This window comes from Oncorhynchus masou, chromosome 11, assembly GCF_036934945.1.
Source record: "Oncorhynchus masou masou isolate Uvic2021 chromosome 11, UVic_Omas_1.1, whole genome shotgun sequence".
Classification (NCBI taxonomy): Eukaryota; Metazoa; Chordata; class Actinopteri; order Salmoniformes; family Salmonidae; genus Oncorhynchus; species Oncorhynchus masou.
The window spans coordinates 31,163,787-31,190,351 of NC_088222.1; the positions used below are offsets into that span (position 1 = coordinate 31,163,787).

The window sequence follows — 26,565 nt, forward strand, 5'->3', positions numbered from 1 at the left end:
GAAAATAGGGCTATAGCCTAAATAATAACTCCTGCAGAATTAAGCAACACTTGCAGTAAAATTATAGACCAAATGTTGGCAAAATTTGGATTTGGGAACAGGAGTGGAGAAATATGATTGATTTCTTTCTGCATCTTGAGAGAATGTCTTCATCATAAAACACAATAAAATCTGATAGCATTTCAACCACATAAAATATGCATCGAATGTGAACTGAAATCTAATCAGAAACACTTTGGGCCATTTTCACAGCTTTGTATTTCCTTACAACCGGTCAAGCTGATGTCATTTGGACATCTTGCACAGAAAATCTTTTCGTGTTTGCTCCCCAAAAGGTGATAGAAAACTTTACAGATGTCAACAAGGTTGAAGCATTAATTATACCGATCTATTACATTTTGTTGAGCAAGGGTTTAGTTAGTCTTCTAGGCTAGGGCAACATATAATGACAAAAGAGAAGCTACATGTATCTAATTATAGACCCTGGGAATGGGTAGAACACATTCCTCTATTTTCACCTTCTTTCTCTTCTATCTAATCCCTTATTTATTTCCCTCTCCCCTGAGTCTGAACTGCACACTCACACTCCCACACTGTTAATTATGGATTAAAAGCTAAAGCGGGTTGAGAAGTCAAAGCTTGCCTGTCCTGCTCAGCCCTTCCCTACCCTTCACCTGTTTTCTCTTACCAACTATCAGTCTATATAGTGTATCTGTTATCAGAATGGGTGAATCTCACCCTTCTTCTCACATTCCTCTCAGTCCCTTGCTCCTAGGTTTGGGGCAGGTCCCTGTCCAAAACAGGGGCAGCAACTACTAGGACTAAATTACACGAAGCCTGTGGGTTCAAGTTTACTAACAAATAGCTTACCAAAATGTAAGAAATTATATACAGAAACATATCTAAACATGACAAAAAAAAATTGTTCTTCAGTTTTTGACTGTAGACGATAGCACATTTTCTATGCTTGCGGGTTAGGGTTGGGTTCGGGCCTCAGATATTCACTTTATCACATATAGTCAGGTGGTTGCAGATGGGTTATTAGCAATTGGAGACTTGTGCGGATGAACAAACAGTCGACCACCTACTATACAATGCTATACACGTAAGCTACTACAGCGACTGAAATGACTGCAACACAAAGAGCTGCAGTTAGTTTCAGAATGGGTGGCAAGGAATAAATATTTCAAAAACTAAAAGCTTTGTATTTGGAAGAAATCATTCACTAATCCCTAAACCCCAACTAAATCTTGTAATGAATAATGTAGAAATTGAGCAAGTTGAGGTGTCGAAACTGCCTGCAGTAACCCTGGACTGTAAACTGTCATGGTCAAAAAATGTTGATACAACAGTAGCTAAGATCCAGGAGAAGTCTGTCCATAATAAAGCACTGCTCTGCCTTCTTAACAACACTATCAACAAGGCAGGCCCTACAGGCCCTAGTTTTGTCACACCTGGACTACTGTTCAGTCGTGTGGTCAGGTGCCACACAAAGGGACTTGGGAAAGTTACAGTTGGCTCAGAACAGGGCAGCACAGCTGGCCCTTAAATGTACATTGAGAGCTAACATTTGTATCAAGACTGCACAAATTTGCCTAATTGGTTAATTAATACATTTTCAAGTTCATAACTGTGCACTCTCCTCAAACAATAGCATGGTGTTCTTTCACTGTAATAGCTTCTGTAAATTGGACAGTGCAGTAAGATTAACAAGAATTTAAGGTTTCTGCCAATATCAGATATGTCTATGTCCTGGGATATGTTCCTGTTACTTACAACGTCATGCTAATCACATTAGGCTACGTTAGCTGAACCGTCCCATGGGGGACCCACCGATCATGTGAAGGTTAGGAAAATTACAGTTTGCTCACAACAGGGAGGCACAGCTGGCCCTTAAATGTGCAAGGAGAGCTAACATTAATAATATGCATGTCAATCTCTCATAGCTCAAAGTGGAGGAGAGATTGACTTCATCACTACTTGTTTTTGTAAGACGAGTTGACAAGCTGAATGCACCGAGCTGTTTAAACTACTAGCTCACAGCTTGGACACCCATGCATACACCACAAGACATGCCACCAGAGGTCTCTTCACAATCCCCCAAAATGCCACCTTATGGAACAGCGGGGAGTGTGAAGAGACATATACAGGTACAGGCACATTCATACACACACTAGCACACGCACTCTACACACACTTACATTGTAATATTGTTGTACGGTGGTATTATATATTTTGTATTGTAGATTGTATGTAGTGGTGTAATAATGTTATATTATGTACGGTTTTATATTTTGTTTTATGTGTGATGTAAGTGCCTTAATGTGTTTGGACCTTGGCAGCAGCTAATGGGGATCCCTAATAAATACAAATACTACATACACAAAACAATTTTAGCAAATAGTACTTTTAATTTGAAATGAGCACATTTCATTTGAAAACATTTAGTTTGAATGAGCACTTTTCAGGTTCTAACATATATCATTTTTCCTGTTTTTGTCCACATTCTGATTGTGCCCACATTTTCAGACAGGTGTAAGCGATTAAAAGACTTATTGTGATCTGACTGTGATCAGATCAACCTGACCACCTCCGGAGGTACTCTATGCAGGCACGCAATTCTGTCTGGATAACTTAAAAGTCTAGATGGATCTGGACAGTGACACCAATTAAATCATCATAATCCCGCCTTCTAAAATTATTGACAAGTGGCATCATTGAATTATGGCATCAATATGTTTTTTAAAATAAATGTTAAAAAATATTGATGAAGAATAGCTGTCAAATAATTTGCATACAGGGAGGGACCAGGAAATCTGGTCACAATGCGGACACAGAGGACGGATATGATTTTAATACCATGTGTAGACATATTTCTGAAAATGTGGGCACAATCAGAATGTGGACAAGATCAAGACAAAGGATGCATGTTAGCACAAGTTATAAATGAGGCTTCTGTTAGAAAGTGAGAGGGAAAGGGTCAAGATGGTGACAATTCTCTCTCAAATCCAACCCTAACCCTAACCCTAACTCCATCAGGGTTAAGGGTAAATTCCATTTAAATTCAGGAAATATTTAATTAAAATAAAATAAAATAAAATTGTATTGGTCACATACACATATTTAGCAGATGTTATTGCGGGTGTAGCGAAATGCTTGTAACATTTTCCTACACCCACAATTGAGAAAGGAACCTGAAATTCCAATTTTCCTCTAAGGAATGTCAGTTTACTTCCTGAATGGTCTGGATGTAAGTGGGATTGACCCCAAACCTAAACTCCACAGTTCTATAGACAGGACATAATCTCATAAAAAGTAAGTGATTATCAGATCAAAGTTTATTGATGGTCTTCCTAATCCAGTTATTTCTGAAGTTATTACAGAGTGAGATAGAGGCCACCAGGGAAGGAGAGGCTGACCAAGAGGTCACAGGGGTTGAGTGACTTCAGAGAAAGAGAAAGCGATAGGGACATGGAAGACAGATTAGGAGCCACGTTATTTGGCACCGCTCACACCATGGCTAATGGCCCCCACCTGTGTCAGCAGCTCATCTGATTGCCACTTGCATGTCATGGAAGCTGCCTGGGCACAAAGCTGAGCATTGATTCAGCCATGGTTTCAGGGCACCCTGGTCTGAAGAGACAGATGGACTGAGCTCCGCCAACATCACATTACATTCTGATAATGGGGATAGTCTTTGTCAGTCTTGTTTACCAGTGATTTCTTTTACATCATTACTTTATATGTTCATACAGTATTTATGTTGTCCAAAAGTAGTTTAGGGCTCATCCGCATAATGGTTGTTTTTGCAGTGTCAGAGGTGGAACTGCGTTGGATTATATAGCCTACCTAAAGCGGACATTGCCATTGGCTGCACTGAGTCGCATTAACAGAAATCCCACACAGCCTTGTTTGCAAGTTCGAACAACGGAATGTGAGATGTAGAAATCCTAATAGAAATCCCTATTGAGCATAATTATTTATATTTTGCCTACACTTTCTCGTTCTGCAATTCTAACGTGAGTGGGGCGGGTGTGGCTTCGTGACAATGAGAGCGAGAGCAACTGCTCACCGATTTCGGTTCCAACCCAGTTCCACCTCTAACACTGCCAAAACATCTGCTATGCAGTTGTCTGCTATCGCCAGTTAACGCTTGATCTGATTGAATCTAGACCTTTATATGTTATGTAATTAAACTATATTAATGATAATACAATTATTATGGAAACAGTGCCTTTCTGAGCTTCTGATGGCATTGTAGCTCACTGACAAAGACAGAGCTTTGTCCTAGAAAATTGAGACAGAAGAAAAAAATATGCTTCAATATGTCTCATTTTGTTTTCTCTCACTCATATGTTCCATGGAAGCAGTGATGGCTGGGAATCCAGAGGTGACCTTCACAGCTCTGGGCTAATGCCCTACAGAGTGCTAGGGGGCTGAATCCCTTTCGTACACACACACACTCTTCTGTCACTTCCAACCCTCCATTCCTCATCTGTGGTGTCTGACTCTAGATCGAAGCCCTGTGGGACAATGGCATCTCACAGAAACTCTAGTTTCCTCCTCAACCTCTCCCACCACCCACGATGGACACAAGATCCCTTAATGAGGGAGAGAAGGAGACAAAGAAGGACAGAGGATACAAAAACAATGAACAGTCTGACCCCCGCATCGTCATCTGCGGTGCTACGCTCCAGAAGCTTGTGGGGAAACTGGCTGATGTTACCCCTGCTGATGGCCACCTATCTACCCTGTGAGGCCTGGGGCGCCACTTTCACTGTGGCCATAATTGGACCCTGGACATGTGACCCTATGTACTCCAAAGCCCTTCCTGACCTGGCTGCCCGCCTGGCCACCGCCCGCCTCAACGTGGACCCCTACACTAAGAAAGGCTACTGGTACGACTATACTCTCGTCAACGAGGACTGTAAAACATCCAATGCCCTGGCTCGCTTCTCCTCTCTGGAAGGCTATGGCTCGGCTTTCCTCGGCCCTACTAATCCAGGCTACTGCTCATCGGCTGCTCTATTTGCGAAAAACTGGAATAAGCCCTTTCTGTCCTGGGGTTGCCTGAAACCAAACATGGAGGATGGACAGTATCCCACCTTTCACAGGCCCCTGCCTCTGTCTTCCCGGGTTCTGTTTTCTGTGCTGCGGTACTTCCGCTGGGCCCATGTGGTCATCGTGACGTCAGAGGATGACCTGTGGGAGGCTACAGGACACGAGCTGGCGGCCTCTCTTATGGCCCTGGGCCTGCCTGTTATCAATGTGGTCACCATGGAGCCGGACAAGGATGGACCCACAAAGGCCTTGAAAAGGATTCGGGAGTTAGACCGTGTCAGAGGTGTGTATGCGCATTTGTATTTGGTTGGTCATGTGTGTGTTTGTTTATGTGTGTGCGTGCATGCATGTGTGCGTGTGTGTGTGTGTGTGTGAATGTGTGACTTACTGTCATGTATTCCATTACAACACACTGCCATACTGCAATGACTAATAATGGTCTATTCGAATCCCTTCTACTGTCCTCTACTTCCAACTTTACTACCTTCTTACTTTCCTCATCCTCCATTCTCCCTTCTCTGTCTCTGCAGTGGTCATCATGTGCATGCACTCAGCATTGATCGGTGGTGAGGCCCAGTATCAGCTCCTAACCTCAGCCTCAAACATGCGTATGATAGACCGTGGCTATGTTTTCATCCCCTATGACACCCTCACATATTCGCTGCCCAAGGGCACAAACTTTCATGCTCTGACCAATGACAGCTTGTTGAGAAAAGCCTACGATGGAGTTCTCACCATCACCATGGATTCTGGTGAGAACACTTTCTATGAAAGCTTCAAAGATGCTCAGGAGAAATTTGAGATTCGCACCAGCACTCCCCCAGATCAGGTGAGACATCCCAGAGCACAGCTCCTGAGGCATTCATCTAGTCATCATACATCATTAGCCACACATGCCATGGACATGCAGTACTGTAGCAAGCACATTTGGTTGCACAACAGTCCTACTGAGTTGTAGTTCTTCAGAAACAGGTACCCTTAAGGTATTTGTACCTCTTAAACCTTACAACCAATGTTGTTGGAATGTTTCAGTACTGATGATAATGACTAGTGGTTTGTCAGTGTCTTGGCAATGGTACATTTCTCTATTCCTGTACTCCCTGCTTACCATCATCAAAACTCCTACTGCCAGTCTAAAGAGTCTACAGACAGTCTTCAATAACAGCTGGTCAGATCAATGATTGATACATTATCACCACTCTTCTCCCCTGACCTAGGTGTCTCCATTCTTCGGCACCATCTACAACATGATATATTACATGGCCTATGCAGTAGAGAAGAGTCGCATGGTGGCTGGGCGCTGGGTGGATGGGGAGACCATGCTCCAGAGCGATGGAGGGGTCGACTTTGAGGGCTTCAACCAGCACATCTCATCCGATGAAGATGGGTTGGGGATGCTGGCTCGCTACGTGGTACTGGACTCTGACGGGGGAGACAAACTCTACATGACACACACTCTGGAAGCCCCCCATACCCTTGGCAAATTTGGGGCGGTCAAGTACAATGGGCGCTCCATCCACTTTGCTGGCAGTAGCCCCAGCACAGACTCCCGTTGTTGGTTCAGTCCATACATCACCTGCAGTTGGGGTAGGTGGTCTAGCATTGGGGTCAGTGATGTACCAGTAGCCTATGGTAAAATGAGGTTTGTGTTCCCTCAAACTCTTTCTCTTTATCACTCCCTCGATCCCCCTCTCTGCCTTAAGGAATGGATGCAGGTACTCTCTTCTTCCTGTTCCTCCTGTTCTGTGCGCTGGTTGGAGGTGGAGCTGCCTTTTATATGAAGTAAGTTCAGCTCAAACACAGTGAGGAGTGTGGAAATCAGCTGCCTGTTTTGTCTTCTGTGTTGAACACATGCTTTTGTTTGTAATGAGGTTACTGATGTTTTGTGGTCTTGCCCTTTGTGTCTGTCCAGGAGAGGTGGACAGATTGGAACTATCTTTGGAGGATCAGGGGGAGGAGGAAGGCCCTTAAAAGTAGTCTTGAATCTGGATGACCTCATTTTCATCAATACCCAGACCAGCCAAAAGGTCAGTGTGAGGCCTATGATACCATAAAGGCCCATTTGTGTGTGTGTGTGTGTGAGTTTGTGTCTATTTAAAGTCCCTTATCTTTGATGGACTGTCTATTCTGAAGCCCTTGTAATCTCTCTCTGTAAGTAGAAGCTGAATGAGGACAGTATGATGAACAGTCAGCTGGACGTAAAGACGCCTCGCCACTCAGTGTCGGGACGAAGCTACTTTGGCTCCACCCCTGACAGTTCCAATGTCGCTGTCTTTGAGGTGGGTCACATGTCAATGTGGGGAATCTACTGTAAAACTACTGTAGAACAGAGACAGCAATCCAATATTCAAATGTTTGATGCCCTGCACTTAAGAAATAGTACTAATATGTAACTGGACCAAGTTCATATGTGATGATGCACTCACCCAATGTTGATACTCTTGTCTTCTTGACAAACAGTAATGAACAAAACTATCTCTATTTAGTGTCCTTGTCCCTAATATTTTGTGTTTTCCAGATTAAAAATGGGCTAAACCTGTATATTCCACTAGGGTGACTGGGTTTGGTTGAAGAAATGTCCCAATGGAAACACTGTGTCAAGTGTCAATGATGGCACTCAAAGTATTTTCACCAAGGTGAGTGACTATCTGAGTGAGCCAGTCAAAATAGCAAGACATTGAATCTGTCTGCCACTACACTGTTCCTCTGTCATAACCTACCTCTCTCTCTGTCCTCTCCCTCTCTCAGCTCAGGGACATGCGGAATGAGAATCTCAATCTGTTCCTTGGCCTGTTCCTCGACTCTGGGATCTTTGGTGTTGTGACAGAGCACTGTACCAGGGGCAGCTTGGAGGACCTTCTCAACAACGAGGACATGCGCCTCGACTGGATGTTCAAGTCCTCCCTGTTGATGGATCTGATCAGGGTAAGGAGGGAAACAACTCTCACATTCATAGATATGTCTGACTATATCTCTCGCCTCGTTGTTTAGACTCTGTCTCAATCCTTCCTTCCCCTCCCAGGGAATGAAGTACCTGCACAACCGTGATGTCATCCATGGGCGCCTGAAGTCCCGAAACTGTGTGGTGGACGGACGCTTCGTGCTGAAGGTGACTGAGTACGGCTTCAACGAGATCATAACGACCCAGGGTGTCGACTTTGACGAGGGCAGGCCTGAGGGTAAGTCCACAAGGACACATACACTACACTCAATATATCAGAGCCAGCAAATCCTCCTCCTTATCATTTACCAAGTCGTTACAGGAACAAAAGACACGTGTGTCCGTTTTCCCCCCTGGTCAGGTTATGTGATCACGAAAAACTCATGGTCTTAGTAATGTTCACTCTTATCACCATGATCCTTTTATAGGGCGGCAGGTAGCCTAGTGGTTAGAGCGTTGGACTTGTAACCAAAAGGTTGCAAGATTGAATCCCCAAGCTGACAACGTAAAAAAATATATACAAAAGAACTGCCCCTGAACAAGGCAGTTAACCCACTGTTCCCAGGCCGTCATTGAAAATAAGAACATGTTCTTAACTGATTTGCCCAGTTAAATAAAGGAAAAATAAATAAAATATCCAAATGTTTGAAGGAAGGTGAAACAAACCAACCCCCTCTTGTCCCCTCCCTCCCTGGTCCACCTTGCAGATCAGCTGTGGACGGCTCCAGAGCTACTGAGGGACTCCAGTTTGATGAAGAGAGGATCATTCCCAGGGGACGTTTACAGTTTCGCCATCATCATGCAGGAGGTCATCGCCCGCTGTGCTCCCTTCTGCATGTTGGACATGCCTCCCAAGGGTGAGAACTCATATCAAACAATACCACCATAACCTCATGTCAGATGTAAAAACAAATACAGAAGGATGACCACCATGCCAATATGAACAGTACACTTGTTTGAGATCATAGGAACCACCAAAGGTTTGAAAACACTCAAAACAATGCATCAGAAGGTGTGTGTGTGTGTGTGTGTGTGTGTGTGTGTGTGTTTGACAGAGATCATCAGTAAGTTGAAATCGCCCCCACCACTGTGTCGGCCTACTGTGTCAGTGGATGAGGCTCCACTAGAGGTGATCCAGGTCATGAAACAGGCCTGGAGCGAGGAGCCAGACAAGAGACCCACCTTCGAGGAGGTCTTCAAACAGGTCCTTTACTGTACACAAACATACACAAAGCTACACATATACAGTCAGGTACAAAATTATTGGCACCATTGATAAAGAGCAAAACTACTGCATAAAATAAATAATACAAATACTGAACTATATTGTATGCTAAAAAAATGGGAACATTTTATTATTTTATACTAATACAATTACTCAGAGAAAGATTTTGTTTAACAAGTAATATTTTTTTTCTCAAAATAATAGGGGTCAAAATTATTGGCACCCCTGTTTTCAATACCTTTCAATACCTCACCGTGCGAGTATAACAGCACTGAGCTTTTATCCCAAAAATAATATGAGATTGGGAGGGAGTATGGACCATTCAGAATCTTTACAGATCCTTGATATTCTTTGTCTCCGCTTATGGGCGGCCCTCTAAATTCAACCACAGATTTTCAGTGGGGTTCAAGTCCAGAGACAGATGACCATTGCAAAATGTAGATTTTTGTGGTCAACTAACCATTTCTTTGTGTATTTTGAAGTGTGGTTTTGGTTATTGTCTTGCTGGAAGGCCCACTTGCAGCTAGGTTTCAGCCTCCTGGCAGAGGCAACCAAATAGCTGTGGCCAAATAGCTCTATTTTCATGTCATCCAACAAATGCAAACCTCTGGAGTTTGCTAAACGGCATTGGAACCGGTGCAATAAGAGCTCTTTGGCCACGCACACCGGTAGTGGATTTGACATTGAAATAAGGATGCATAAGCAGAAAAGAATCCCATACCTACTGTAAAATATGGTGGTGGATCTTCGCATGGTGAGGTATTGATAGGTTTTGAAAACAGGGGTGGCAATAATATTTTTTTTGCAAAAAAATTGCAAACATTTTTGAGTATATAATGTAGCTCAGTATTTGTATTATTTATTTTATACAGGAACTCAAAACAACATGCTTTTTGTGACCAACTTTTTATTTAGGTTTGTCATAAAAAAAATATTGAGGGGGTGCGGGAGTTACAGGTACAAAAAAACCATCAAAGAAATGCATATAAAGATAACCCAAACCCATCCCCCCTCAGTCCCCATCCACCTGCCTGCATCCTCCCTCCCCATCCGGAAACTGTGCCTCCTAACAAGAACTCAAAATGACATGCTTTTGTGAACCATATTACAGTAATATGTAACACACCCCCCACCCCCCTCACTGCATGATGTATATTTCCCTTCATCCCTTAGTTCAAGAGTATAACCAAGGGAAAGAAGACCAACATCATAGACTCCATGCTGCGTATGTTGGAGCAGTACTCCACTAACCTTGAGGACCTGATCAGGGAGAGGACAGAGGAGCTGGAGGTGGAGAGGAAGAAGACTGATAACCTGCTGGCCCAGATGTTGCCCAGGTCAGTGCCTCTCCTCTCCTGACACTTCAAATTAAAAGCTGCACATGTTAATTTGCAACATCACATTTTTTTTCATTTTTCTTTTACTGTATTGAGAATATATTGTTTTCATCCATTGGTAGCTTGCCATTTATTCTCTACCTACACTCCTAACCTCCATCCTATCCACATCTGCATCCCTCTATCCACTCCTTTGTATTGTCTAACACAATAGGTCTGTGTGCCTGGCCCTGAAGACGGGCAAGCCTGTGAGACCAGAGCACTTCTCTGAGGTCACTCTGTACTTCAGTGACATTGTGGGCTTCACCACCATCTCTGCACTCAGCGAGCCCATTGAGGTGGTAGACTTACTCAATGATCTCTACACACTCTTTGATGCCATCATCGGGCAGCATGATGTCTACAAGGTGAGAATCCTGTCCTGCTGCAAGAGAGTTGTGTCCAATATTAGTGATGCAATGGAAGCTTGTTCTAGTTTCAATACAAATCCTGGAAGTAAATGGGTGCATTTCTTAGTGTGTACGAGTTTGTGTCACTGACTCCTTTCTACGTGATAAAAAAATAAATAATCACAATTGCGACATTAAAGATATTTCATTTATTTTTTTGAAACTTTATTTTATCAGGGAGTCCTACTGAGACCAAGGTGTCTTTTACTGATTTACATCAATTATAGAAAATACACTCATCAAAAGATGAGTACAAAATGCAACCAGAAAGAAAAACACGGTCATAACAAACTAACACATTCATCAGTAATAAGGTCCTCAATCAGCTTTCTGAATTGCCCTAGAGGCACCAAAACATCACATTTAAGAACATTTTGAAGATTGTTTCACAAATAAGATGCAAGAAAACTAAGAGCTGATGTCCCTAACTCAGTAGAGACCAAAGGACTTTTTGTAAAAAGGCTTTAGAAATGAAAACATAAGAATGTATCAACCTATGTGACAACAGAGGGACAACCAACTTTCTGGTAGAGAATGCAGTGATGAGTACTAATAATAAATAATTAAGTGCAGTGGACTATGATAAACTGCATCTAATGGGTTTAATGAAGTGCAGTGGACTTTGATAAACTGCATCTAATGGATTTAATGAAGTGCAGTGGACTATGATAAACTGCATCTAATGGGTTTAGTGAAGTGCAGTGGACTATGATAAACTGCATCTAATGGGTTTAATGAAGTGCAGTGGACTATGATAAACTGCATCTAATGGGTTTAATGAAGTGCAGTGGACTTTGATAAACTGCATCTAATGGGTTTAATGAAGTGCAGTGGACTTTGATAAACTGCATCTAATTGGTTTAATGAAGTGCAGTGGACTTTGATAAACTGCATCTAATGGGTTTAATGAAGTGCAGTGGACTATGATAAACTGCATCTAATGGGTTTAATGAAGTGCAGTGGACTATGATAAACTGCATCTAATGGATTTAATGAAGCGTCAGCTGCGTTCATATAGATGATGTCGCTATAGTCTAGGACAGATAGGAACATCAAACTGAACAATCTGCTTTCTACTATTTAGCGAGAGTGAGGACCTATTTTGACTATTATTATGATACTATTATATTGATATATAATATTGATTGTGTGTACTTCAGGTGGAGACCATCGGAGATGCGTACATGGTAGCCTCTGGAGTTCCAAACCGGAACGGTAGACGCCACGCAGCTGAGATGTCCAACATGTCCCTGGACATTCTCCACTGTATTGGAACCTTCAAGATGAGGCACATGCCTGACGTCAAGGTCAAGATTCGTATCGGCCTGCACTCTGGTGGGTGACCCATCTCAAATGATTTGTCATATTGATATCCTCTTAATCAGTGTTCATAATGTAGACAGATTGACTGTCCTTTTCTTTAAAGCCATAATTCTTCATTTGTTTTTCAGCCAAACGGTAACCCCACTACTTAGTTTGCTGAAAAGCTGGGTGATAATATAATAATAATAATAATACATGCCATTTCGTGCTTACATGAGGCTGAAGAAATGTTACTCTCAAAATCATAGATGGAGCTATGGATAAAATGACTGGTAATCCATGAGGTCAACTGCTGTAGATTGCAGTTCATGCCTGAGCAACAAAGTCAACAGATGAATTGTAAAATTCAATACATAAGCAATCTACACTTTTGCTATATTATATTGAAAATGAATTGAGAATGAGTACATTCATACAACCCTTGTATTGGAATTCTCTGGAACATGGCATTAACGTCAGAGTACTGGTCAAAAGTGTATTTTTACCTGATCCCCGTCTAGAACATATTCCTGGAACTGTGAAATGTCATCCACTTAGCCCTGTCATCCTATTAGTCTTCGCTGCCTAATGCTTTCTCGTTACTCTACCAACCCTACCAATTCATATGGAGTGTTTTACACAGAGGTGGCTACTTTTAGGTATGAAAAAAGACAACTCAGTAATAACACAATGGCATAAAATACAAATATTCTGACGTCTCTTCTAAAGATTGAAAGGATATTCTGCAATCAAACTGATCAAATGAAGTTCATTTGCTATTTCTTTGCTCCAGAGACTTTTGTGAGACATATTGTAGGCTCTTTGAATAAGTCATGAATCACAAGTTATATATCAGGAATTATGTTGCTTCTGATCTTCATTATTTTATTGAACCTTTATTTAACGAGGCAAGTCAGTTAAGAACAACTTCTTATTTACAATGATGGCCTATCAAAAGGCAAAAGGCCTCCTGCGGGGATGGGGGCTGGGAGAAAAATAGAAAAATAGGACAAAACACACCATGACAAAAGAGACACCACAACACTACATAAAGAAAGACATAAAACAACAACATAGCATGGCAGCAACACAACGTGACACCAACATGTCAGCATGTGTATCATCTGCGTTTGTGTCTGTGTCTATCAGGCCCTGTGGTGGCAGGTGTGGTGGGTCTGACGATGCCTCGGTACTGTCTGTTCGGAGACACTGTCAACACAGCCTCTCGAATGGAGTCCACAGGGTTGTGTGAGTACCTCGCATTCGTTCTTTGGCCAGTCACCAGTGAAATCATGCTGTGTGAGGCCACTAAGGATAGGGACAGGTGTATGGTAGTTTGTGTGCCTGCAACACTAAAGAGGTTTATTATAAGCAGTCCTGACTAATCCTTTAAGACTCTCAGTGGAATTAGTGGGCAAATTCAGGGTTTAAAGGCCCAGTGCCATTAACACCATGATTTCTCTGTGTTTTTTATATACTTACTCACCATGAGACCTTCAGTTTCTTGGCAATTTCTCACATGGAATAGCCTTCATTTCTCAGAACAAGTATAGACTGACGAATTTCGGAAGAGAGTTCTTTGTTTCTGGCCATTTTGAGCCTGTAATCGATACCCACAAATGACGATGTTCCGGATGCTCAACTAGTCTAAGAAGGCCAGTTTTATTGCTTCTTTAATCAGAACAACAGTTTTGTGCATAATTGCATAACATAATTGCATAACATAATTGCAAAATGGTTTTCTAATGATCAATTAGCCATTTAAAATGATCAACTTGTATTAGCTAACACAATGTGCCATTGGAACATAGGAGTGATGGTTGCTAATAATGGGCCTCTGTACACCTATGTAGATATTCCTTTAAAAATCTGCCGTTTCCAGGTACAATAGTCATTTACAAAATTAACAATGTCTACACTGTATTTCTGATCAATTTGATGTTATTTTAATGGACGAAAAATGTGCTTTTCTTTCAAAAACAAGGACATTTCTAAGTGACCCCAAACTTTTGAATGGTAGTGTATATCTAGGGTATTTCTAGAGGTAAGGGGCAACCAGTATTGTAGCTATAGTAAGTAATTACAATTGTAGGTGCCAAAAGAGAACAGTACATCTCACATCTACTCCCACCAAGTGGCCATAGATATGAATTGCTGCACAAAGAGTGTATGGACTCAAAACATGTTCTTGTGAATATATGGGCTCAAACACAATAGATTACCTTGTGTTGCTCTACACTAAATCAGTATATGGTCATCCATATAAATGAATCAAAGTCTAAATATATGTAGGATATGTGAGTGCTGTATGAGTTCATAATGTTGATACTCTTTAGACAAATAACTAATGGTAATTGTTTACATTGAATTTGTTCTGTGTTTGAGTATTTGTAGTCTAATGCTGCCTTTGTGGTTGCTATTGTTGTTTATTATCCCAGCTTACAGAATCCATGTCAACCAGAGCACAGTCGATATCCTGCATGAACTAAAAATGGGCTACAAAGTAGACACCAGGGGCATGACAGAGCTGAAGGTAAATAAACACACACACACACACACACACACACACACACACACACACACACACACACACACACACACACACACACACACACACAGAGAGAGGGAGAGAGACAGAGAGAGAAAGACAAGAGAGAGAGAGAGACAAGAGAGAGAGGGAGAGAGACAAGACAGAAAGACCCAAATTAATCTAACTCACTACTTATTCTGTTATTCCCTATTTCTATTTCAGGGGAAGGGAGTTGAAAACACTTACTGGTTGGCTGGGAGAGCTGGGTTTGACAAGGTTCTGCCCATACCGCCTGACCTTACTCCAGGGTAAGATTTAACATGCCTTCCTGCTTTATTTACATTGTGCTTTATGTTTGGCCTAACTATACTGTCATTGACTCTCAGTCCTGCTGGGTCCTTCTGCCAGCCCCCTTGTCAGTAATACTTATGCAACCCTGTTTGTGTCAAAACAGTTGATTTTCATCTAGCTAAATCACTGTGGATATAGAGGATAAGATGTCAGAAAATAATTGAGAAAAAACTGATAATAATGTGCTGACCCATTTGTCAGATTGCATGGTTGGAACTAACAGTTTTCTAAATCATAATTTCTCATTCTATTTCTATGTGCTGCTGACATGACCATTGTGTCGTGCTTCAGTTCACACGCTGACCCAAATGTACAATTCCTCATCTACCACCTGTTTAATCCATGTTTAATTAATCCGTGTCTCCCACTGCACTACATAATGTGTGATGAACGCTCTGCCTGGTTGGCAGCAAACATTGCTGTAGTGTTTCAACACATTACCCTGGCGGTTGCCTCATTTAGCCCTGTCCACATTTTATAACTGTATTAAGAGTTCAAACTGAGATACGGTTGTCACCAGCGGTTGCTGAAAACAGTTGTCATTGTGGACGGAGCTTTTGTTGCTTCATATGCTGGGATATTCTGAGTGCTCAGTGTGCACTACCAATCGAATAAGCCTTCTTTCTTTGACTTTCCTCAGGGCAAGTAACCATGGCATCAGTTTGGAGGAGATTCCTCCAGATAGAAAACAAAAATTCCTCGACCGGCAGGCGAGGAATAAGTAGCCTGTAAGGTACGCCTGGTTTTCCTATCAAACTCTATATTTACAATTACTTTATTTCCCCAAATGGTTTGTAATGTGAGTGATGTCAATTCAGGTACATACAAATCCATTGTTCTGCATTTACGATATCCTTTTAATTGATAATATATAAGATTATTTTCCACAGATAGTGTGGCCCAGTCCTACCTGTTGGAGTGAAAGACCAGAGAGGTGAATAGAGCAGGTTGGTAGAGAGGAGAGGATGGGTTAGGGGTGTGTCTGACAGACAGTCTGTCGCATCCCCCCATGTGTCCTGTCACGAGTGCTGATCCACATTGCACAAATAAGCCAAAGTTGGAGAGACACTGTCTGTCTTCAACACATTACATTTGTTGCACAGAGCAAAGATATGTTTAAACAAGAGTTTATTAAATGTACTGTAGAGCATATGTGGGAAACAGGAGGGATAAATAAAGGGATATTACAATCATGCACCAAAATACCAAATACACTACAAAAGTATGTGGACACCCGTTCAAATTAGGGGATTTGGCTATTTCAGACACACCTGTTGCTGACAGGTGTATAAAATTGAGCACACAGCCATGAAATCTCTATAGAAATACATTGGCAGTGGAATGGCCCATACTGAAGAGCTCAGTGACTTTCAACGTGGCACCATCATAGGGTGCCACTTTTCCATCAAGTCAGTTCTTGATTTTCTTCCCTGCTAAAACTGCCCCGGTCAACTGTAAGTGCTGTTATTGAGAACTGGAAATGTCTAGGAACAACAACAGTTTAGCCACGAAGTCGTAGACAACACAAGCTCACAGAACGGGACAGCCGAGTGCTGAAGTGCTTAGAGTGTAAAAATTGTCTGTCCTCGGTTGCAACACTCACTACAGAGTTCCAAACTGCCTCTAGAAGCAACATAAGCACAATAACTGTTCATCAGGAGGTTCATGAAATTGGTTTCCATGGCCTAGCAGCCGCACACAAGGCTAAGGTCACCATGCGCAAAACCAAGCGGCGGCTGGAGTGGTGTAAAGCTCGCAACTATTGACCTCTGGAGTAGTGGAAAAGTGTTTTCTGGAGTGAGGAATCATGCTTCAACATCTGGCAGTCCGACGGACTAATCTGGGTTTGGCGGATGCCAGGAGAACGCTACCTGCTCGAATTCATAGTGCCAACTGTAACGTTTGGTGGAGGAGGAATAATGGTCTGGGGCTGTTTTTCATGGTTTGGGCTAGGCCCCTTAGTTCCAGTGAAGGGAAATCTTATTGCTCCACCATACAATGACATTGTAGACGATTATGTGCTTTTAACTTTGTGGCAACAGTTTGGGGAAGGCCCTTTTCTGTTTCATCATGACAATGCCCCTGTGCACAAAGTGAAGTTCAGTGAGATCGATGTTGAAGAACTTGACTGAGCTGCACAGAGCCCTGACCTCAACCTCATCGAACACCTTTGGGATGAATTGGAACATCAACTGCGAGCCGGTCCTAATCACCAAACATCAGTGCCCGACCTCACTAATGCTCTTGTGGCTGAATGGAAACAAGTTCCCGCAGCAATGTTTCAAGATTTAGTGGGAAGCCTTCCCAGAAGAGTGGAGGCTGTTATAGCAGCGAAGGGGGGACCAACTCCATATTAATGCCCATGATTTTGGAATGAGATGTTCGACGAGCAGGTGTCCACATACTTTTAGCCATGTAGTGTATATTGATGTACTGTAGGAGTCTCTGTAGAATGAAAACATCACAGGACAAACATGGGAAGAGACGGACTTCTTGAAAAAAACGTTAAATGTCCATTATATCGTGTACAATATACTGTATTTATCTCTACTTTAATTTGTAGAAATATTGGACAGATTTCATTTTAAACACCCCAACGGTGAATGAAAAGTATTCATACTCAACTATATGACATGCGTATATTAAAATGTAGCATGCACTGTAATGTATCTAACCTGTTATATTTAAGTTTGGTAACGTTGTCTCTCACAATAATACAGTACATCGATCTTAGAAGTTTTTTTTTTTTTACAGATATAAGGTAGACTGTTAAAGAATTTGGTCCAAGGCGTTCTCTGTTTTTTATTTTCTTATTGTCCTTCTTCAGTAATTAACGCCTTCTATTTGTTTGAATGATAATTTAGAAAATTCAACCCATTAGAAAATATAAATTCATATTTTTTTTCACAAATTTGCCAATTGGGACATTAATTGAATAATTTTCAAATCAAATAAATATGTTGCAAAATCACTGTTCCCAGAAATCAAGCTTCACTTCAACAGATTATTAATCAACGTTGACTCATAGATCTAAACTGTTATCTATTGAGACAGAACCATCTCTCTGCTCTTCTCTATCTTTCTGAAATCATGCTTTATTCATGTTTTCACTGTATTTTGTTATTCAACCAAATCCAGGTATGTATGTATAGACACATTTTGTTTTATGGTATTTATATATCAGTACTGTTTTATGGTATTTATATAACAGTATATCCCAATTTTATTTTTTTTAAGAACTGTACATTTGTTTTAACATGAAGTGATATGCATTTTCTTACAACAATGACATTGAATGAGCAATGGGATTAATAAATGTTCCAATGGGAAACATTTGGATGAAAAATATGTAAACCCACATTATAAAATGATAAGGTCACAATCTCAATTCTTACAGGGTCATGTCATTCAAGCTATTTTCTGCTACATATATTGGTTCAAATAGTACAAAATGCAAGGGAATAATAATGGCTGCAGTCATTTTTAGTTTATTTCTACATATGCTACAATACACCTTGGAGTCATAGGGGACTGCTTACAAACCAAGAGCAGGGACTGGAATACACACCAGCTTGTACTGCACATGGTTCCTAATAGGAAGTGAAGTGATTCAAAGGATGAGCTACACGTATTTGGTCTGAAAGATATAGACTGTCTATCAAACCCAAATAGCAATGTTTTATTTGATATTATGATGACTGAATTGTAAATCATGTGGTCTCATTGTGTGTGCTTGTGTAAATAAATAATGCTTTTAGTGATGTCTGAATGTACTTCTTATTTTTTTGTTGTTGCATACAACACTTTTACATACAACAACACGTAACATCTCATTACCAACTGCACATATAAACATGGCCGGAAATCCTTGACCTTTGGCTGATGGTTTTAGGATTTTGAGAAAATCTTAATGTTGAAATGATGGTTCACAGTATTGTGAATGACTTCATACAGTAAAGGTAAAATACTTTAAGTGGTCATGACATGATCAGTGATTATCTTTTCTATATTCTCTGTATGAAACATACATCATTTTAGCTGAATGTCAAAATCCTGGCTGGTTTAAGAAAAGGCATCCCGTGTGAAAGTAACAATATAAAAACACAAAACTATATAGTTTAATCAAAAGGTATAGATAAGGTTTTAAAGATGGTGCTGTTCGGGAAGGCCTATATCATGACTGCACAGTGGGAATAAGCTACATAAAACTATTTGATGAGAGCTATGAATCATACTATCCAGTGAAATTGTAGTATGCCTATTTAGGATGCAGACTGATCCCCACCACTTGGTTTAGTAGAAAGCTGAGGGATAGGGTGGAGGAATATAACCACTCTCAAATTCAAAGACAGAGCGATTGATGCAAGGACTCACAGTCATGAGAGCATATTTACATATTTTGAAGCTATACATTCACTCATCTGAAAGCAAAAACATAAACAAAAGACAATATCACTTTATATTTTCTTTGGATTATAATCGGGAAATTAGGCAGTTGTAGCCCAAAACCATTAGTTTTATATTCTTAAAGAATAAATGGTTACTTATATCATTATCGGAAATTAGTAATACATGTCATAATCAATGTAATAAATTAGTTATTACATTGGTGTGAGTTCAAGATAAATTGTATGGTCATAAAGCGTTACTGATAAATGTAGCATCAACTGAACGCTATTTCTGTTATCTGCCAACGGCGGTAATATATATTCTGGGTTGTAGGATTATACGAGTGATGCGTGATATTGCCCATCCTAATGGAGCGGACTCAATCTGAACTGTACCAGAACCAGGGCACGAAGGCTCCGCCTACTCAGCTGGAACTAGCTCGAGCATTGGTCTGCATTGTGTTATATAGATAAGGATTCCGTGGGAGTGATTTGACTGTACAAAAATTCTGATTGGTTTGAGACTTTATCAGTCAAGGTAGCAGTAGCAAAAGAGGCTTTCAGAGATAAATCATTTGACACAATATATCAACTGTTTCTGGTTACTGTCATTGACATCGAGTGATTAAGCCTGTTATTTCTCGGAAACTAATAGCAGGTGTCATCAACCACGCTCGAAGAGTCAACCATCAAGCCTGGCCTTTTTTCTGTTCGATTTGCTGCTAAACCGAAACGTCTGAGCAATTACTGGTTGATTCACATCTTGTAACACTATTTAATTGCTCACAATGCAGGACACAGCATCGCCAATAAGCAGATTCATTACGCGTTTCACGGATTTCCAGGAAGACCGATAACGAAAGGTAAAACTTGGATGAAGAAATTCATGTCATAGCCACATATTTTCTTGTATGCTACTTCTATTAAGAACAATGATTAATTTGGAAATGTACTATGTTTTGCTGTGTATATGCGCCAGTCGCTCTCTAGAACTTGCTTTAGGCCTATAGCCCAGTGGACTTTATCGGTGTCTAATATACATATTTATACATTGTGTGAAACAGTGTGATCATATGGAAATAATGCAACCGTTCGCCGCTGCAGTTATTGCGACGTGTCATTATGTCTCTAATACAAATCTCGGGTAAATATGTTTTAAAATGGGTATGGAAGTTTTCCAAATTTAAAGGTCCTTTTTCGTTTCAACTATGTATATTTCTGTAGCCTAGTTACTGTTGTGTTGTTGAGCGCACGAGGGCGGGGCCAACCCAAATAAATGTGGGGAGGGAAAAACGAAGACAACAAACCCTCCAAATGTAGGCCACCGTGCGTGACCCAATTCCTCGTAACACAGAGACTGAATATGGAACACGGCGTTCCCCCGCCCCTCGTCACGGCTCGGCACAGTTCCAGGGCAAAGCTCTGTGTTTTACTGTGCCAGGATGGTAGGTTCAATAAAAATGACATTACAAGAAGTAGGTTATCACTATATAACACTGGATTCTAAAGGGATTCCTCATATTGCTGTTATTTCACAGTCTCTACTGATGATGGCAACAAACACACTATGTATTTAAAAGAACAAAATAATAGATTCACTATTGGATTGTGAATCAGAATGTTTAATAGTAGTCAAGTTTATCTTCTCCGTCTTCCCTTGAATCAAGCCATACTTATAAAAGTGAGCAGGGTGAAGAGTTTTGTATTAAAGTATCTGGTTTTCTTTGCTCAAGCAGCTGTGTGACAGATATTTTGTTTTGGGCCCTTGGCAGTGTGATCAGTCTGGCTCTGACCTACTTTCCTCCTAACTTCATACCTGCAATGCTATTAATATCCCTGACATGGGGTTGGAGGAGCAGCACACAGCATATTCAACTGGACCTAGTTTTACCCTTATTATCAGTATCTCATCAACATCTATATGTATTATACAGCTGCCTATAACTATTTCCTATTAATGATTGTGGTCAGGTCAGGACAACCTACTTCAGGGAGCTTCAGCCCTGTTCACGGAGACCAACCCTCCTCTAGGTTTTCACTCCAACTCACCTGGTTCAGCTCATCAACCAGCTACTTATTAGAATCAGGTGTGCTAGATTAGGGTTGGAGTGAAATCCTACAGGACGGTAGCTCTACAGGTACAGGGTTGGCGAGCCCTGGCCTACTTAATACCTGCTACTTCTAAGCACAGGGTTTCCCAAACTCAGTCCTGTTTTGTTTTTTACCTTATCACTTTATACTGAACAAAAATCTAAACAACAATTTCAAAGATTTTACTGAGTTACAGTTATAAGGAGATCAGATATAAGGAAATGATTCAATTGAAATAAATGAATTAGTCCCCAATCTATGGATTGGGAGCCAGGCCCACCCACTGAGGAGCCAGGCCCACCCACTGAGGAGCCAGGCCCAGCCAGTTTCATCAGCTGTCCATGTGGCTGGCCTCAGACTATCCCGCAGGTGAAGAAGCTGGAGGTGGAGGTTCTGGGCTGGCGTGGTTACACATGTTCTGCGGCTGTGAGGCCGGTTGGATGTACTGCCAAATTCTCTAAAACGATGTTAGAGGTGGCTGCAGTTCCTTCAGTCAGCATACCAGTTGCACACTCCCTCAACCCTTGACAGATCTGTGGCATTGTGTTTTGTGAAAAAAACTGCACATTTTAAGTGACCTTTTATTGTCCCCAGCTCAAGGTGCACCTGTGTAATGATCATGCTGTTTAATCAGCTTCTTGATATGTCACACCTGTCAGGTGGATGGATTATCTTGGCAAAGGAGAAATTCTCACTAGCAGGGATGTAAACAAATTTCTGCACAAAAGTTTAGAGAAATAAGCTTTTTGTGCATACAGAACATTTCTGGGATCTTTTATTTCAGCTCATGAAACATGGGACCAACACTTTACATGTTGCGTTCATATTTTTGTTCAGTATACATACATTTGATTGACACATCTAGGAAAAAAAGATGGAGATACATTTAAGTGAAGTAGAGCAAAGTTTTATGAATAACCTCCATTATCCCTCCACAGTAATGTTACTGATTATATTTGGAAATGCTTAAAAAGATTCAAGCCTGATTTTACCAATGTAGGTTATCTTTAATTGTGTTTGATGTGTTTTCAGAGGCCAGCCATGGAGGACAGGAGAATTCTCCCTACAGGGGTAGCAGGTGATCCAAAAACAATGGGCATACCCTTAGAGGTCAAAACTGAGCCGGACACAAAAACCCGTAGGGTCAGAGAGGAGGCACTGCCTACCATACCCATCAGGGTTAAAAAAGAGGATGTCTCTGACGTGCCACTCAAAGTGCCCAGATTCCAGTACGTGGACTTTCCTTCGCTGCACCAGTGCATCCAGCAGCTCACCGTGCCACCCTTGGACAGCTGGCTGGAGGGTTGCCCTCTTGCCCTGGGAAGACCCTCTGGAAGATGTGCCCCTCTCACTTCCAAGGAGAAGGTTCCCAAGTTTAAGTATGTGGATTATCCCTCTTTGCACCACTGCATCCAGCAGTTGTCTGTGCCGCCTCTGGAGAGCTGGAGCTCGGGGTTGGCCAGGCCAGGGAGTGCGGCGTCAGGGGGACCTGGATCCACCACCTCTCAGCCCAGCTTTATGAGGGGGAATCAGACAGGACAGGGAGATGTTTCAGCATCGGCTCAAAAGCAGGACAAGTACACTGCTTTCCCCTTCCCTGGTCCTGACCCCAGTTCCATCCAGTTTGTGAACTCCTCAAACCAGGCATCCCATAAGCCTCAACTGCCTCAGATGTGCTTGAGCAGTCTGCCCCGAGCCAGGCCCGCAGTAAGCTCACAGGAGGAAGTGGCTCGCAATAAGGTGGTGTGTTCAGATCAGCTGTCTCAAAAGTCCTCTAATCCCAAATCTTGGGTTGCTGGAATGAAGCGTGTCAGAGGAGCAGGGCTACTCCATCAGAGTAATAGGAAGTCAGCAGGTGATGATAATTGGCACGCAGACCTAAAGAAATCTCCACAAAGTCCTCAAGAGGCCAAAGTGGAGCTCAGTGACTCTCCTGACCTAGGGCAAGGTTTTTGGAGAACCATCCCAGAGTCTGTCTGCCCCTTTTGCCAAAATATGTTTTCAAATCCAGAGGAATTGCGGATCCATCAGAAGAGTCACAGAGAAAAGGTGAGTCTGTAGTACCTTGAAAAATGTTCTGAATATGTGACAAATCCTTCTTTATCCAATCAAATTGTGTATCAAAGAATGATGAATCTTGTCTCATGATGTTTGTCATATAATTTCAGAAGCCACATTGATGTCTTGACCAAGGACACGTACAGCTGACAACAAGGAATATCTTCACAACTGTGCATCTACTTCAGTACTTACTACACAGGCGTGGATTGTGGCAGTCATCTTCACAAATTATTGGTCACCTGAAAGGGGTCCACTGAGGTGGTTTTGAGTGTTGTATGTTTATCTTGATGACCTACTGTAAGTGAGGGACTACAAACAAACTCCTTTAGCTAAGAGCCTCATTCAGTTTAGGAATTAAATGTGAAATTAAATGTAATAGATTGACCTGCAGTGGCTCTTGATAGTCTTACAACTCTTCATTTACTTATGGGTTAATTTGCCAGGAGGTGGTACACATTAGATTAGATGTAACAGGAAAATCAACCATTTGATGTTTCAATTCAAATGTCAGGAATTCGATTGAAATGCAAAGCAATGCATTCATTTTTGTGCTGCGGTAGTTGAGAATTTAGTTTTAATTTATTTTCCTTAAAAGGGATGCCAATGTTTTCCTGTTTACAAGCTCTTGTTGGTGAAGTTTTGCTTTAAGGCAAAAAACATTAGTAAATTGGGGTATCAGCACCTTGTTCACTGGAGATGGCTGCCTGTTCAGTATTTTTAACATAATTATCCAGCTTTGGATGCCTATAAAACTATTAGCTTTTGCTGCGAAACAACACAGGCTTCTTTATTATTATCTAATGTTTTTATGCTTTGTATTTTGATGTTTCTTTTTTTACAATGGTAATGACATATTATTGCTTGTAATGTCAAGAAATAACTTTACACTTTTCTTAAACTTCGTTTTCAATTGTCTGTGTGCATTAAAGCTTTTCTAGTAAAGATTATTACTCTACTTTCCAGCAAATGCTATACGCATACAAGTGTTATTATTATTATTTTCAGTACATACTATGGTAGCCTACACTACACTGTTCTCTAAACAAAATGCCAAGAAAACATCCATGATTATTAAGCGTTCAACCTTTCCATCAACAACATAATTATAAGACCTGTTAAGACCTGTTAAGACCTAGACTTGGCACTCTGCTACCACTTGCCGTGCGGTAGCAGAGAGAACAGTCTATGACTTGGGTCTTTGGGCCTTCCTCTGACACCGCCTAGTATATAGGTCCTGAATGGCAGGAAGCTGTACATTTACATTTACATTTAAGTCATTTGGCAGACGCTCTTATCCAGAGCGACTTACAAATTGGTGAATTCACCTTATGACATCCAGTGGAACAGCCACTTTACAATAGTGCATCTAAATCATTTAAGGGGGGGGGGGGGGGGGTGAGAAGGATTACTTTATCCTATCCTAGGTATTCCTTAAAGAGGTGGGGCCGTACGCACTATACATTCTGTAGCACCTTACGATCAGATGCCGAGCAGTTGCCATACCAGGCGGTGATGCAACCAGTCAGGATGCTGTTGATGGTGCAACTGTATAACTTTTTGAGGATCTGGGAACCCATGCCAAATCTTGTCAGTCTCGTGAGGGGGAAAAGGTCTTGTCATTCCCTATTCAAAACTGTCTTGGTGTGTTTGGACCATGATAGTTTGTTGGTGAGGAACTTGAAATTCTCGACTCGCTCCACTACAGCCCCATTAATGTTAACGGGGGCCTGTTCGGCCCTCCTTTTCCTATAGTCCACCACTGGCATGGGACCTTCCATTCAAAGAATAGGGATATTCCACTTGGGATGCAATGTTTTACTTACACAATACAACTACAGCTGAGAGCTGTGCAGCAAAAGTTTGATTGATGAGGACTATGCGAAGAAGACCTAAAGTTAAAAGTCTGTCTACTGAAAACCCTCAAAATAATAGATTTTAAGGTAAGGGTTAGGGTTGGGGTTAAGGTTAGGGACATCGCAAGGATCCAGAAAAGGGATCTGGTAACCCAGAAGTAAATTCGGTCAGCTGCATGATTAACTCTGTCTGTGCTTCTGTGTTCATACTGTAGGTGCAGAGGAAAAGGTGAAGCGAGAGGATTTTCTCTGCTCAAAATCCAATAAATGGCCTAGCTGGCTTCTGGTTGGCAGATCATTTGACAGTCACCCAATAGCGCCCGTATTACACTTGGTTTGTTGGCAGGTGCCGCTGCAGCTGCTAGTCACTCAATAACGCCCCACTGGATAAACCGGTGTCAGTGTCAGATCTGACTGCCTAACTAATCTAACTCACTGTTGCGCCGATCTGCATCACAAACATTTTGGAAGCTGTTTCGCTGATTCTCTTCCATAACTCCACCCCATAGTTACTGTTGCTATAACCAGCAGTTACTGTTCCTCATCTGTGTGGGAGCAGTTCATGGGAAAAGGGGAGAGATTGGGCAAAGTACTGCAAGCTAACGTTAGCTAGCAGCTAATTCTGTGGCTATATACTGCATGTAACTAGCTAACTAGTTAGCAACTCGTTTGTTACTGTATAAAATAGTATATGGACGTGTTGATTGTATTCTTTGAACTAATAGCTTCAGCACCTTGGTCAGTTAGTTTCCAGGCCAATAAGCTAGCTAGAAAGTTGTGTGAGCCATTTACAACCTCTAAACACATCATTGGAAAGTGTCAAGTTGTGTGTATATGTCAGCATTTTAAGGGATAAGTAGATAAAACAATACTGAAATCATTCTGGTTGAACACATTTTGGCACACAGTGACAGTGGGAGAACCCCTTAGGCCGCGTTTCATTAGAGTAGGCTATTTGAGTTTGTCCTTGGTGAGA

The 26,565-nt window shown here is 41.5% G+C and overlaps 2 protein-coding genes across 2 annotated transcripts; both read left to right on the plus strand.

Moving 5' to 3' along the window:
- Positions 1-4,533: 4,533 nt before the first annotated feature.
- On the plus strand, positions 4,534-16,143 carry LOC135548517 (retinal guanylyl cyclase 2-like). The gene is made up of 19 exons (XM_064978212.1): positions 4,534-5,344; positions 5,592-5,890; positions 6,279-6,648; positions 6,765-6,843; positions 6,974-7,088; positions 7,221-7,340; positions 7,614-7,697; positions 7,810-7,986; positions 8,084-8,240; positions 8,710-8,859; positions 9,058-9,206; positions 10,401-10,564; positions 10,779-10,971; positions 12,174-12,348; positions 13,465-13,563; positions 14,754-14,848; positions 15,068-15,153; positions 15,837-15,929; positions 16,087-16,143. Exons 1-18 carry the CDS (start codon positions 4,534-4,536, stop codon positions 15,919-15,921), a joined length of 3,408 nt encoding a protein of 1,135 aa, XP_064834284.1. The 3' UTR covers positions 15,922-15,929; positions 16,087-16,143.
- A 4,208-nt stretch (positions 16,144-20,351) lies between these two features.
- On the plus strand, positions 20,352-24,681 carry LOC135548518 (uncharacterized). The gene is made up of 3 exons (XM_064978213.1): positions 20,352-20,447; positions 22,708-23,724; positions 23,844-24,681. Exons 2-3 carry the CDS (start codon positions 22,717-22,719, stop codon positions 23,853-23,855), a joined length of 1,020 nt encoding a protein of 339 aa, XP_064834285.1. The 5' UTR covers positions 20,352-20,447; positions 22,708-22,716; the 3' UTR covers positions 23,856-24,681.
- Positions 24,682-26,565: the final 1,884 nt, after the last annotated feature.